General features: G+C 35.5%; 1 protein-coding gene across 1 annotated transcript; it reads right to left on the minus strand.

Annotated features, from left to right (window-relative positions):
• Positions 1–592: 592 nt before the first annotated feature.
• Positions 593–8,997, minus strand: slc20a1a (solute carrier family 20 member 1a). Its single transcript, XM_079897423.1, has 11 exons — positions 8,886–8,997; positions 7,104–7,736; positions 6,585–6,725; positions 6,090–6,175; positions 5,849–5,945; positions 4,687–4,806; positions 3,751–3,966; positions 3,139–3,634; positions 1,976–2,161; positions 1,546–1,630; positions 593–1,459 (listed from the first exon to the last, which is right to left on the minus strand). The coding sequence occupies exons 2-11, from the start codon at positions 7,450–7,452 to the stop codon at positions 1,295–1,297; spliced, it is 1,941 nt and encodes a 646-aa protein (XP_079753549.1). The 5' UTR covers positions 7,453–7,736; positions 8,886–8,997; the 3' UTR covers positions 593–1,294.
• Between the last annotated feature and the right edge of the window lie 7,540 nt (positions 8,998–16,537).

Raw genomic sequence — 16,537 nt, forward strand, 5'->3', positions numbered from 1 at the left:
TTTAAGAAAAAATTATAAATTATATATAATATAAATATATATACACAGTATATACATGCAAATATTTCTTAAATATATACATGCATGTGTGTGTATTTATATATAGAAAATAATTATACACCGTACACACACATATATTATGTAAAAACAAACTTTAATTTTGGATGCGATTAATCACGATTAATCGTTTGACAGCCCTAGTTTAAAGGCTATTTTCCATGCTGTGATTGCTTGTGAAAATTAGATAATTTCTTTTTTTGAGGCAATTACACTCGGGATTTAAACAGGTTTTGTTGAAAAGGCAACTGTCTGAGGTATGAAAAATAAAAGATCTCAGAAAGCACAGTGTGCACAGATTCCGAGAAGACGACTTATGCTTTTGTAAATGCGAAACACTAATTGTTCTTAAATAGGTTTAGGGTTCAATTTTAATTGAAGCATATTTAAGCATATCATTAATAAGCATATCAAATGGAATATAACAGACTGCAAGTTCTCATTTGAAATGCATTGCACCTGAACCATTTGAAAGTTTGTTCAGCAATCACCAATAACAAAAGAGGAATACATAAGTTATAATCTACAGTATATTGGGGTTCCAGTCTTTATTTATTTGAAATTTTAACAGGGAAAGATAGAAGTGCATGTCCACAGACTGAATATTCTTGTAATAATTTACGTGTCTTCTTGTCAAATGTAATAAACCTTGTTTTGTTTGATAGGATTTCATAGATCTTTGAAAGATCTCCATTTTATACACTTTTCTTAAATATACATACTCTAATAAATATGGATTTGTTATTTATTAAAAACAGGTCTCTCACAGTTTAGGATGACATGACAAGAAAGCATAATTCATGTTTTGTAAAAACTGTCGTTTATTTACAGGTGGAAACTAGCATGCACATGTCAGCAGGAATATGATTTATTTCAAATGTCATGCAAGTTTATATATTTATACATAAACAATTGCCTTACAGCTTAGAGTATAAACTGTCATTTTCTAAAACATGCTAAAAGTTGAAACAGAATTTTAGCCCAACTTAATATTTTTCTTTAAAAAATATATATATGTGAGGCCCCAAGTAAACCTACATAAACATTTTCATACTACATATCTCACACTTTTTACAGCTAAAAAAAAAAAAATCACAGAGTAAGAGTGTGATGTGCAAACATCCACAATCCTTGATTTACTATGTACAGTACATTATGATGGAACAAGTTGAAGGGGCCCATTTTTTCCCTCAAAAATTTAAGTATTTACAAGGAGTAAAAGGTTTAACGTAACACATTAGACCAGAGGCAGTATAACGTAATAGAAGAGTGCCATGATAGCAGCACTGATGAGACCAGAAATTGGCACCGTCACAAACCAAGCGATAAAGATATTCCGGAACAGGTGCCAATCAACTGCCTTCTTGGAGCGGAGCCAGCCAACTGACACCACTGATCCAACCTGCCCATGCACACACAAACAAAGAAGATTGGATGTTTAATACTATAAATTACAACTGTAGGGATTTAATCTAGTAAGCAACTTACCTTGCAATGAGTAGTGCTGACTGGGAGTCCAATGTTGGAGGCGACAACCACAGTTACGGCAGAGGCGAGCTCAATGCTAAACCCACTGCGAGACAGACATGATGATTATAATAAGCACTATAAGCATCTTTACACACAGCACAGAACTGTTTGAATGGGGAAAAAGTACTGCGGTATAGTCAAAATGTCATAATACTAAAGACAAGACAAATTTTCTTTGCCGTGGTTCATGAGGGAATTTCCATGAGACAAATGGTGTTGTTAAACTGTTTGTTTGCACTGCAAAGTCAATAGAGATAAGAAAGTGTCAACCGGCACTTAAGCCCCATGAGAACCATAGTGATAAAAACTGAACTATAAAGTCTGATGATCCCACAAATATGCGCTCTTATCATCAGTTTATTCTCAGTGGAGGTGTGAAGCTTGTCACCTGGAGGGAGTGATGGGAGTCAGGTCTTTGCCCATGGTTTGTATGACCCTCCGACCCCAAATCCAGAGTCCTGCACAGATACCCACTCCACCATACAGGAGCAACCAAACTGGTGTAGGAGCACTGGGTGCTACAGAAGCGGTGTCATAAATCAACCAGAGAGCAACGAGGGGGCCAATCGCATTACTGTAGGAGAGGAATGATGGGTTATGTTACCATTTAGAGATTAACACTGAGCTCATTATAAAACAATGTGAGAAACCAGGATAGAAATGCATTAAATACATTACCGTTTAAAAGTTTAGGGTCGGTACATTTTCATCAATGCTGCATTTTTTTTTTATTATAAAAAATACAGTAAATGAATAACATTGTTAAAATAGCTGTTTTTTATTTGAATATATTTTAAAATCTTTTTTTTTTTTTTGTGATGCATACATTTCCAGCATTATTACTTCAGTCTTCAGTATCACATGATCCTTCAGAAATGATTCTAATATGCTGATTTGGTGAAACATTTCTTATTGTTATCAATGCTGAAAATAGTTGTGCTGCTTAATATTTTTGTGTAAACTGTGTGTTTCAGGATTCTTAGATGAATAGTAAGTTCAAGGAACAGCATTTAATTGCAATTTTTTTAAACATTAAATAGCCTAAGTGACTCTTGACAGTCACTTTTGATCAATTTAATGCATCCTTTCTGATAAAAAGTATTAATTTCTTTAAATATATATATCTATATATATATTACTGACCCCAGACTTTTAAACAGCGGTGTATCTGTGCCAGATCAGCTATGTACTGATATTGGATATTTAATTGTGCAGCTCATTTCTTCTATTTTTACATTTAGATTACTTTGCCAGCATCTAATGCTCATTTAAAGTTATAACTTTATATAACCCAGACAGCAACATGGTGTCGGCCCAGATCCGGCCCACATCTGGTACATGTAGATTCCACACGGCCCAGATGTGGGCCAGATCTGGGCCGACACTATGTTGCTGTCTAGGTAGTTTTTAAAAACACTAATAATTTAATGTTATCTTTAACAAATCCAGAATATCCAGTTTTATACTGTACATTTTAATGTTGTGATACCTGAATGCACATTAAGATGGTTTTGGACAAAATATAAAAAAGGTTTATTATGTCTCTCATACCTAACATCATTTCCCCCATGCGCAAACGATCCGAAGCAGGCGGTGAGAATCTGCAGGAACTGGAAGAGCGTGGACACCTCCGGCCTGTCAATTTCTAGTTCATCTATTTCCTCTTCCAGCGAGTCACTTCTGACGGTCTCGTCTCCCAGCTCCACTGCCAGAACTTCATCTCCTGCAGGAACTTCTCCATCAGCCACTGCGGTACAGTAACTGTTATAGCTGTCGTACCGCGAGCGCCTTTTCTCTCCATCCAGTCCAGTCCGGCTTCCCTCGCCCTCCTTCAATGACCCGTGTATTCCATAGATGGCCATGGTGTAAGAAGTATAACTGTTGTTACGGCGGATGGGTTTTTCTCCGGGCTCTCCCATGCATTCGCCCACCTTGGCCAGGTGAAGTTTGTGCAGTAGATCCTTGTAGATTCCAGAATCTTTGTGTACGGTGTGAAACTGGCTTCCGTTCAAGTCTGGGACAACAATTCCAGCACTGCCATTTAAAGCTAGAATGGATGAGCGAAAATTGTAGAATAAAGAATGAGTAATATAGTCAGAAGAGAGAAATTAAAATCAAAACACAATCTTAAGTACAATTAATTTATCATTTCAAGGGGCTGACCATGAGTGCAATCCAAATCTTTGGTGTCAAAATCTTTGTTGTCCAAGTCGGTTTCCGCTGATCCTCCGATGTCAAAGGCCACTTTGTTGCTGTCAGCAGGGGGTGTCTGTGGAACAGGAGAGTAGCTTTGAGGTGGGGCGGGATGGTCCACAAGGCCATTTGAGGATGGCTTCTTCTCAATCAGTTGTGTCCCACTAGTGTCGGCAATATTCTGACCTGAAAAGGTGAAAACAATTACAGAAATAATTAAATAAAGAGGAAGGACCCAAATGCATGCAAATTCAATGAGGCAGTTTATTAGAAACATTTAAAAAGATATTTAATTTCATCATGGATCCATGGGATTCTGGAAAAGGTCATTGGAAGATACTTTAAAATAAGAAATTAAGTCACACTGTGAGACATCACAAGAAATAAAGTTGCAATTGTGATATATACTATAGTATAAAGTTTGAAGATGGTAAGATTTTTGAATGTTTTTTAAAGAATGTGCACCAAGGCTGCATTTATTTGCAGAAAACAACAGTAAAAACAGTAATATTGTGGAATATTGTTACAATTTAAAATAACTGTTTTCTATTTTAATATATCTTAAAATGCTATTTATTTCTGTGATGGCAAAGTTGATTTTTCAGAAGCCATTTATTAAACAATTATTATTTTTGTCAATGTTAAAACTGATAAACGTAAAGTTTAAAAGAACAGCATTTATTTTAAATATATATTTATGTGCTTTTTTTACTGTTACTTTTGATCAATTTAATGCATCCTTGTTGAAGAAACATTTTCATTTCTTAAAAAAAAAATCTTTAAGAACTTTTGAATGTTTCAACAACATTGCAAAAACCTTCTAAAATTGTATAGTTTAAGTAGCCTATTTAAAATGAATAATGACAATGCGCATAAAATTACAGACATGATAATATAAATATTCACTTTTGATCTTCTTCTTTAATCGTGGACACACAATGAACCAGACCACCAGAGCAGTAAGCATGGCACAGCCCAGTGAGATCAGCAGAGTGCCCCACCATGGAACCCTATCGAATCCCAACACTGCAGAATAAAGAAAAGAAAGAGATGAAAACCTAACATGTTTTTGTGTTAAACAGTGCAACATGTTCTACACTTTCATATTGAAAATCATCAAGAACACTCTAAGTCTCACATTCCTCTTGAAAAGACCTTGGGTTTCTCTAAATTAGCAAATTAGCATTAGCATTAGCATAGCTTCATATTCTTATTAATAGCAAAACTGTGTGGATAAGTCAACCTGAAATACAAATAATCTTTTAAAATGAAAAAAAAAAAAAAAATGAAAAAAATGTGCAGAAGTGAAAAAAGGACATCTTTCTTGTTTTCTAAATAATGATAGCACGTTTATCCTTCAGAATTACTATAAGTTTGTTGTGCGTGTTGACAAAACACTACAGTGAGATAAGCAAACGGTTATACAATTTCTGTCTCAAATGAGGTTGAAATATCTTTTTTATCATTATAACTTACGGCTAAGTTATTTTTCAGTTCCTATGAATGAGAAGAACCAGTATCAAACAGGGTCATGTACATGGCTCAGTAGATAACCAGGAAGAGGGCGGCCCTGTGACCCGCTGATTAGTACACAGACTCTAGGACAACAGTTGGTTCACAGCGGCCTTTTTATTTTCAGTACATCATGATCCCCCTGATGTTTGCTTAATAGTACAGATTGTTGAACTTGGGCCAAAATTATATTTCATAATTCCATCGACAAACTTGACAAACAGCTACACATTTGTATGCGTGAATGTGAAAGTAAATGAAGTTAATTAGATGAGGGAGGGGCACTGCATGCATACTCATGACCTCAGCATGCTGTATATGTGTTTGTGTGTTCAAATCATATCTCATATCAAAGTACATTCTTAGTGACAGTTTGGGAACAAAATGTTCCTCAAAAGGCTAAATATGACATAACCCCTTTTAGTGACATTTGAAGACATTAAAAAACATCCATAAATAAAGCGAAGTTATATATTTCTTTTAAAAAATAAAAAATATATATTTTAATCAAATAAAAAAAACCAAACTATTTATTTAGAGCAGAAAAAAAGCTTACTTGGTGCTCCGGTAAACATGATGGAGAACAGATTGATTCCCATTGTAACAGCATAGAAAACTGGTAATGCTCTCAAACCATTGGGCACTGGATCCTCCTAGAGCACACGGATATATTGCTGTTTAGCACGTGGTAAAAAAAAAGTATGTTCTTTCTTTATTGACAACAACAAGAGATTACGAAAATACCAAAACAGACACTGGCACATTATGTAACAGGTGAGCTCAGATTTGCTTTTTACCTTACTCAAGATGAACTTGCGGACAAAGTAGAAGAGAATAGCAGACATTATGCCGGAGAGAAGAGGTGAAAGAAACCAAGAGGCAACTGTAACACATATATATCAATGCTTTACAAATATGCATAATTCCACATCCAAACATTGATGCTATTCTCTTTTATCTAAAAATTGTATGGCCCAAGATTTCTCAGGGCTGCATGCTGAGTATCAACAAACACCCAGTAAGTCACAAGGGGTGACATGTGACCATGTTTCCTGTCTGTATAGTCCAAAATGTTCTGTTGCAAAAATAGCTCTTATTTGGGTCATGTGAAAAGAATAATAAAACTAAGAAATCTGCATTTAATCATGTTGGGGTGGTCTTACCGCTTACTATTTCTGGGGTCACATGGGAAAATATTCTCTTTTCATTAACTGACTCATTATTTAGGAAAAATCATGTAATCGGACTAAGCATGTTTATACAAAATCTCAAAAAAACTTATTTTCACGTACCAATGCGAAGCAGTTCGAGCCATTTGACTCCCTGATGACCCCTAGCAACCATGGAAAAGCCTATTGTAGCACCCACAATGCAGTGTGTTCCAGAGATGGGGAGTTTCAAGAACGAAGCTACGAGCTGCCAAACAGCAGATCCTGTATTAGTGCAAAAAACAAACATAAGCTTGTGACGTGACCAACACAAGTCATGGCAATATGAGAAACTTCCACCTAGGTGATATGCTCGCAATTTACTGGATTCAGCATTTCGCATTCTCCTGTGTAACACACTATGATGGACATTTTTTGAGGGTGTTAAAATATGTATTTGAGTGAAAGAAAGAGCAATGGAAGTCAATGGGGTCCAAAACAACATTGGACCCCATTGACTTTCATTTGATTCACAAATATCTTCTTTTACATTCCCCAACAGAACTAAAGTCATACAGGTTCAGAATGACATGAGGGTGAGAAAATGATGACAGATTCTTTTGTTTTTTTGGTGAACTATCTTAAAATCAACTACATACTCACCAAACATGGCGCTGATGGAGCCAGCCATCAGCACAGCCTCTGAGCCGTTGTACATGTGAACATCGATGATTCCCGAACGGATGGTCTCACTGACCTTGGCCCCTAAAAGGATGGCGCCCACTGTCTCAAAGATGGTGGCTAGGACGCAGGCCTGGCGCAGGGTCACGACCCCAGATCCCACTGCTGTACCGAAGGAGTTGGCTACATCGTTGGCGCCCACAGAGAACGCCAGGATAAAAGCGATGATGAAGCCCAGCACCAGCAGCCAGAGAAAATTAGACATGTCTGTCTGTGTGGCCGCCGTTAGCATGGTAACAGTTGCAAGGGATGCTAGTGTAGTGGATTCCATTGCGGGAGAGTAACTGCACTATTGGCCTATTGTGAATCAGGCTGGGTCAGATTATTGAGGTATTTCTTCTTAATAAATAAATAAATATCCAAAGCAATGAAGGAGACGAGCTAAAAATCAGTCTACACCCGGTCTATCTCCACAAATAAAAAGTAGCAGGAAGTAAAAAGCAACTGTTAGCTACATATACTAATATCAGTCTGGGCTTTGCATTGGCTTTGAGTGGCTACACAGACAGAGACATCCATTGTGGACTAGATCTTAGTAGTGATCGACAGTACATTCTGGAAAAGAAAGAGCCATTTGGATGATTTAGAGACTTTAAGACCTGACTATTAAAAAGCACAAAACAGAAAATGAAACCACACTACTTTTTATGCCTTGATTTAGATATTTTTGGTGGGGATGGATTTGTGGATGCAAAACAGCCTAACCTAGTCTACATAACTATATAACAAATGTTTAAAAGTTTTGACAATGAAACTTTGGCCATACGGTCTATAAAATAATGCTATTTTTCAGCTCAGACTGTAATAATTATGTCTATTTAAATGCAATGCAAAGCACACTCTGCTACTGATAAGATTTACATTCACATTTGCAGCAATATCTTTCTAGTAGTTCTACTTTCATCACGTGGCTGGGTTGGTTAACCAACAAACACCCACGTGGCTGGGGTGACAAAAGAATGGGGATTTTAATGCATTTAATTATTTATTAGCATTTCTTTACTCTTTTTTTTATCTGTTAGCATAGCATATTATTTATCCACCATTAAAAAAAAAAAAAAAAAAAACTTTGAGGGATATTAAGATCTACTGTGTGCCAGTGTAAGTAGTCAAGTAAGGTATTTTCAACACAATGTGACATATTCATTAGGAAAAAAGAGGCTTAATAATGCTTCAGTAAGCATGCTATTTTATTATGAGCCTGAAAATACTTCTGATATTTTGATTGCAAGTTTTGTTGTAAAAAAGACTGTAAGTGCCTTCAGACATCAGAGGATTTAGAGACTCAGAACACTTTATGAAGACTTAAGCACATGCTTCTTAAGAGAAGTAGATGAATGACTCGTTTAATTACTTATTCTATGAGAACAGGTGTTTGATTTGACTTTGTACAGAAGACCTGCGTACCAAACCATTATGAGAATTTGTAAACATTGCAATTTTGTGTCAAGTGTCAAGTCTGGGTGATATTAAATACAGATAGCTGTAAAAATACAATTGATGTAAAAGTCTCATGACATTGTGCAGTTCATTATGCTATTGTGAGTTACTGTTAAGGACATGTATAAAATTACTAACCAAAATGACTAAAATCATATCAGCTTTGCCCTGGAGTTCAAATACACTGTTGAATAATGCTGAATTTTTCAACCCTTAACAAATACTCTCAGATGTAACCTAAAAGTAAGTAAACAGGGTACTCACCAAATGAGTTGAATGACTTCTGCTTGATCGGCTGTGTTATCAATAAACTGTGTAAAACACAGGTAAATATGACCCTGAAACCTTTCTTAGCTTTTAACTCCACGACTCAACTAACTGTAGCTCAGTCTGGCCTGTTATATATAATTACTAGAGAAGGAGGGGAGAGTGAAGATAACCACACCTCCAGAGGATCATGAGACTGTGAGTTCTGTGAAGGCCAAAGACTTTTAATGTTTAGCCAGAGGTTTGCACCAAATAACCAATTATACGTAATATTTCGTCATGTATGCCTTCATGTAGACACATGTTCTTATATGCGTTTTCTCAATATGAAACACGACCACATAATTGTGTATAATATTAAAGCAATTTTCTGTGAAAAAAAATATTACATAACTTTGTTTTACAAGAGCTCATTTACAGACTTCTTTTAATATGGCAGGTCTGGAAAGACAAAGTTGTTACAAAATAATAACTCTTCATTTCGATGGTCCACTAATTATATTCTACATTCTACTAAAATAAAAATAACTTTATAAAATAACTTTAGAATAAACTTTAAAAAATAATAATTATGTAAAACTATATTGTTTATTTTTGTTAATTATTCTTATTAACAGGCCCTCATTTATTTTGACAAATTGCTTAGATAATGGAAAACAGCTTTAAACTCAGAACAGGATACATCTTTATACACTATATCTCTAATCATTTATTAGTTCACAATACTTATGAACATGTCTTTTTCCGTTATCTGTAACTAATGAACATCCGTTTTTTCCATGTATCACAAACACACATCTATTACCGTCAGCAACTCTGCCAGGACCGAAATGCTACGATGGACACTGGACTGCTGACATCTTACTTTCGTGTAATTATTTACCGTTTGAAAGTGATTGATGGTATGTATGATATGGAAAATGCCTTCTCAGCTCAAAAAAGAAAAGAGGCAGATATTTTTGGATCAAACTTTGAACCCCATTTGGGAAGGCCAGAGGGGCCTGGATTGAGGGTCTGTCAACATATAATGTCATGGAGATCATTTCCATGTCATTGACCCACAATCTACGCAGAACTTCTTAAGGAGGCATTTATCTTCATTACAGTTTTAAATATTGGCTACTGTCTCTTTTCAAACAGAATTTCAATGTGACAAAAACAGGTAAAAAATTAATTCATTAAAATATGACTTACAATAGCTCTGTCGTGGATATTTGAGTGCAGATATATGATGGCCCTAAAGCTAAGGACAGCATTTCTGCTGCTAGAATTATAAAGTATCTTTCTATATAACAGAGCTTAATATCAGGAAGGAAAACCACTATTCGAATGTTTGGGGTCTATACGATTTTCTTTTTTGTTGTTGAAAGTCTCTTATGCTTATCAAGGCTGCATTTATTTGATCAAATTTTTTAAATGTAATTTATTTATTTTTTAAATGTAATTTATTACATCATTACGTCAGTCTTCAGTGTCACATGATCCTTCAGAAATCATTCTAATATGCTGAAAACATTGATATTTCTCCTTATATTATTATTATTAAAACATTGAAGAAACATTTCCTATTATTATCAAAGTTAAAAACAGCTGTGCAGCCTAATATTTATGCTGAAGTAAAAATATTTTAATGTATTTTTATAATATTTAATATATGTATGTATCAAAATTATATTAATATAACATTTTTATGTAATATGTTATAAATATATATATATATATATTAGGGTTATTTGATTTGAAAGTTCAAAAGAACAGCATTTATTTGAAACAATATTTTTGTAGCAATATAACAGTCTTTACATATAATTGTCACTTTTGATCAATTTAATGCATCCTTGCTATAAAAAAAACAAAAAAACATTTAAGCTGAACCCATTATTCTGACCAGTACTGTATGAATATGGATATACGCATTATGTTTTCATGTGCATGTTGGTTCAATCACGGGGGAGTGAGGAATTTTCCCTACAGGATTTTTTGCTTCCACACAAACCCTGACCTCAGTCGTGACCACAGGCAGCTCCATGTGAAATACAAAAGAAGGTTCTGGATCAAGGCCAGACCAAAATTAAATAAGCCTGTTGTTGTATTTGTCTGAAATGGCAGGTTTTTCACTTTTCTTTGTAATTTAGAAACTGGCAGATGTTCCTTAACATCTAACCTGCTGATTAGTCTTGTGAAATGAGCCTTGAGTTGACATTTTGAACTTACTCATTTCGAAGCAGTTTTCAATCATAATATTTGCCTCTAGTTTTACAAAACAGATAACCTGCTCATTTTAACTCTCTCTGGGAACATACAGTAAATGAAAAACAAAACAAAAATTCATCCTCTCAGGCACACAGTGGCAGCTCTGTTTTCTCCCTAACCGCTTGCATAAACCTGTATTTAAACTTGATGTGTAGGAAAACAGGAAAGGAATCTTCAGACTAAATAGTTGGGTTTTGCCATGTGTCTCACCCACATGTGTCTGCAGGCTGCTCAGACGCTCCACTAATAGGTTAGCACGCTGACGCAGAGCAGGAAGACGCTAAAATAAGCTGTTTTCTTCCTGGCCTGTTGAACGCTCTGAACTGTGACATAGATCTCTAAAGCTCATGTCTGCTTTGCACCGCACTACATAAAGCCCAAGATAGGGATTTTTTTCACTCATAAAATAGATATGAGTGTATCACTAGCCTACATGTGAATGTGCCACTACATGTAAACCACTGTGCTTTGGAATAAATGTACAGCTCAATGAGGAGTCATGATAGAATGATGTGTGCTTTGAACGCTATACCAAAACTTGGCAATAACATTTATTTTCAAATAAATGTATGGATTTTTTTTTCCATTTAAACACTTTTTGTTTTTCTGGATTGAAACCTTTTTTCACATCCTGATAGCAATAAATAATAAGGAGTCTAAATATTAAAACATGTTTGTCATCTGTGGAAGTCTCAGGACCAATGTTCGTCCAATCATTGTATTCGGTCCGAATGCAATGATATGATATCTTACCTGCGTGTCAGCGTGTGTGTGTAGCTATTTCCCCCTCCGCGCACCACCATCACACGTCATCAGCGCGTTCCAAGAGTTTATAGCAATATAGAGTTTTTAGTCACCGAGCACCACAAACAAACAGCTGTCACCTTTTACAGTTCCTCATGAACCAAAACAATGATTTTATGCTGAATTCACGTCATGATGGCAACCCGTGACGTTCTACCCCAGAGCTGTTTACATCTCACGGTCTCAGACTCTGATCTATGCGTATGTCAACACTATCAACACCGAAATTAATCTGCAGCTATCAGGTGGTAAGAGCTCTGTAAGTTATTTACGTTCATTATTGTATGTTATGTGCTTTGAAACATGAGGTAGGCTAATTTAACGCCGTCTCTTATGACGCTTGCTGAATCTGCTCTCTGGTTGTGCGCGACTGGCACCTGCGCGTTCATGTGTTTTGGACGAGGCGTGGAAGAGCGCTCTGAGGGAGGGTGGGATCTAATGCTTTCAAAGCTAGCTATTGCTATTGCTAACCTACCTTTAAACTTAAAGGTGCAGTGTGTAATTTTTAGCGGCATCTAGTGGTGAGGATTGCGAATTGCAAACAGTCAGTCACTCACGGCCTATCCCTCAAATTGCAAACTCGAAGGAGAAGCTACGGTGGCCGACGTAGGATCGGAAGGTGTCGTCGTCTGAGTCAGCAGAGAGTAGCAAGTCAAGCAATGAGGTTTCTTTATATTATATTTTATATTAAATTATATTTACTTAATTATTCATTAAAACCACATGTTATTGCGATTGTTATTTTTACTTGTTCATCATTGTGTTAGTCTTTTATTCACTGACTTTACCATAGCTTGTTTCCATGCTAGTTAGTATAAGATAAGAGCTATGGATAAGAGCATCAAAGCAGCTAGGTAAGGGGAAATAGCTAACGTTACGATGTCCGAGGCGTCGTTCAGACAGCATGTTTTTCTCCACGTTTGCAGAGTCAGGGACAACCTGAGTATTCTGCTGCGTCTTTTTCTGCTGCTTCTCATTCAAGTTAGTGACAAAACGCGCTCTGTAGCATTGCTGTCGGCTACGGTAGAAACATGACGTCACAATATGTCGACCTTCATAGAAGGGGGGTGGCCGCGGTTATGTAGATATAAATGACTCATTCTAAGGTAATAAAAACATAACAGTTCATTAAGTAAGGTCTTTATACACCACTGAAAACATAGTTATGGATCTTATATTGCATTTCTGTCAATAGATCCTCAGAAATATTACACATTGCACCTTTAAACAGAAAAATAATGTAAAATAAAAGGAAAAATCTAAATGTGAATATATAAATAACATAAACAAACAAACAGAGATTGGGAGGAGCTACACAATACATTATGGGAGGATGAAAACTTACAAACATCTAAGAGAACAAACCGTTTAATTGACATACTATATTGATCCAAGCATACATACACTGTAAAAAATTCCTGTAAATTTACATGAAAATTTAACAGCAAAATGCTGTTTTCATGTAATAACTGCAAGTTACCGTTTTTTGCAATGCATTATGGGAGAACTTGGTCGCTTCAAATTGCGTGTTGACCAGCAACAGTATGACACTGTTATTTAACAGTATAATACCATATTTTTCCATGCACATGTGAGTTTAGGAAGACATTTTAGTTTATCTGCATGAGGTTATTTTGCAGCTCTGCCTAGTATTATTTTACATGTAAACTACCTATTACTTTTAAATATTACATTTTAAACATCCAGTGATGTTTTTGCGATTTTAATCGGATGAAGCGACTTTAGACTTTGACCACAGGAATGTGAGCCCATTGTAGGCCTACAGACTGTCATCACATCACATTCAAACGGGTAAGAAACTTTTATTCAACTTGCACATTTTCCTTAACTTTATCTGAGTAAACAATTAGTGTGGAATGTTTTTTTTTTTCGTTCTTTTTTTCTTATGTGGTTAATTTTTTTACGTGAGATTCAAACCGTCCATTATCTGCTGCTGTTATTTGCAACTAGCCTACTCTTTGATTTGATCTGTAAGTTACCAAGTGGTACGTCTAAATATTAACATACAGTATCCAGTGAAGTGTAATTAGATGACAGGATAGCGTGTTTTAATCATGGAAAAGTAACCGATTGCATGCTTGTGAGCTTGTTAGCAAACACTCAAGACTGCATTTCGTTTGTATTTGCTACCGTCATGCACAGTTTATGCATATGCAACGGACACAGGTCCCAATCTTTATCGAAGCAAAAGATAGGTGAGGTATGATCAAAATTCATAAATCTTGCGTGATTACTGTGAACGTGCATGTTCAAACCTCTGCAGAAATAACAGCATAACAGATGGACGGACGGAATGTTGATAATTTTCAGATTTTTCTATTTTATTGAGATTATTTTTTTTAGGTATCTCTTCTTTACATTATGTTTTCCTTGTCATTGTAGTTAAACTCCTGAAGGCTAACTTTGTAGAGAAGCAAGGACTCATTCTTTAAAGAACTGTGAGTTTGCCTATTGTTTGTTCTATTAACACCTGTATAGTTGTTCACCTAAAAATAGTAGTTATCTCATCATTTACTTAACCTTGTGTTCTCTTTCTCTTGGAGGAAAAATTAAGATATTGTTGTGGAGAAATGATGTCTGTTTTCCCAAACAATGGAAGACGAATGGGGACCAAACCTTCAAGCTCCAAAAGGAACATAAAGGTACAGTACCATTAAAGGGATAGTTCAACCAAAAATGAAAATTCCCCCATGATTTACTCACCCTGAAGCCATCCTAGGTGTATATGACATTCTTCTTTCAGACAATTACAATCTGAGTTAGATTAAAAAATGTCCTGGCTCTTCCAAGCTTTATAATGGGAGTGAATGGGCACCATTTTTTTAAGTCCATCGAAGTGCATCTGTCCATCATAAAAGTGTCCCAAATGACCCCCGGTGGTTAATAAAGGCCTTCTGAAGTGAAGCGTTGCATTCTTGTAAGGAAAAAATTCATATTTAAAACTTTATCGACTAAAATAACTAGCTTCCGGCAGATGGCTATACGCAAGTCGACTTATGCCAGTTCAAACAAACAGGGCTGAGCAACCGCGTTCGTCATTACTTCGTGCGTCATGTTCAAGTGTTACTCTTTCGCCGTAAATCGATGCGTACGGCCGCCTGGCGGAAACTAGTTATTTTAGTTGATAAAGTTATAAATATGGATATTTGTATTTTATCTTACACCAATGCATCGCTTCACTTCAGAAGGCCTTTATTAACCCCTCAAAGCAGTTTTGGGACACTTTTATGATGGATAGATGCAACTCCAATTGTATTCGTCTGAAAGAAGAATGTCATATACTCCTAGGATGACTTCAAGGTGAGTAAATCATGGGCTAATTTTAATTTTGGGGTGAACTATCTCTTTAATCTAAGTCACCTGTCGTTTCATGTAATATCAAAGATTTGAGACCAAAGCATCAAAAACTAGACTCCAATTGCTAGATGTACGGTGAGAGAAACTGAATCACTTCAGAAAACTGGTTAAAACATGTGACCCGTATAAATTAGGCTAATTTTATCTTTCATTTACTATGACTATTGGTGTTCCCCATTATTGATCCCCATTCTCTTCTTTGCCATTGTAGGGACAAACAGACATTTCATTTCCATTAAAATATCGTCCTTTGCATCATCAGAGTTTAAATCTGCATAAGGGTGAGTAAATGAGAAAATTATAATTTTTACATAAACCATTCATATTCTGAATATGTTAGGCCTATTGCCTCTCTAGAATATAAGCAACAAGTAGCACATTAAGTTTTACATTTTTTATTTACAGATACAAATACTGTCAGTCATCTTAAATTGTTTTCTTTACCAATAGATGTCTGCCAAACCTGCTGACCTTGAGAAAATGCTTGCCTGTGTCTCCTTTGATCCTTCTTGGTAAGTATGTCATATTAGACATGTTAGTTTTGTTTATCAGGATAAGATCCACATTTATGGGCCTCATGCTAGAATCTACTGACTATAAATGTACTCTGTATGATCTCTGCAGTTAATTCCAAGTCTTCAGTGAATTTTCCAGTAGTTTTTAGTTAGAAATTTTTAGATAACCAAAATTATACACTGCAATTCATTTTAATTGAAAATTTTCTCCTCTTATTTTTCAGATACTTTATTGGAATAAATCCGGAAAAGAGAACCAAAGCTGCACAGAGAAAAGAGGTGTGTAAAATAACTGGGAAAACTGCAGAAAAAGACTTTAACCATCAGTCCAAAAGTCTAAAATGCTGATATATATTTTATAAACTATTTGTTTTGATATAAAATAATTGGCTAGTGTTCACTGAAGCCTGACTTAAGAGTATATTTGTATTTTATGAACAGGTTATGTATGTATGTATGTATGTATGTATGTATGTAATTATGTATGCCTGTTTTAAGGCATATGGTAAAAGTCTTTCTAATGTTGTATGAGAATAAATCTAAAAGTTTATCTAGTGTTGTGTTGTTCTTAAAGGTATTAGCTTTAATAAAGCATGTTTTAAGGTCATCTTTTGTTTGAGCCATTTGTTTGCAAGCAATTTTCAGTGTGTTTTAGAATGCAAATTTTAAATTGTAAGATTCTAGTAGTGTTACAATGTA

The sequence above is a fragment of the Squalius cephalus genome, assembly GCF_949319135.1.
Source record: "Squalius cephalus genome assembly, chromosome: 16".
NCBI classification, from domain to species: domain Eukaryota; kingdom Metazoa; phylum Chordata; class Actinopteri; order Cypriniformes; family Leuciscidae; genus Squalius; species Squalius cephalus.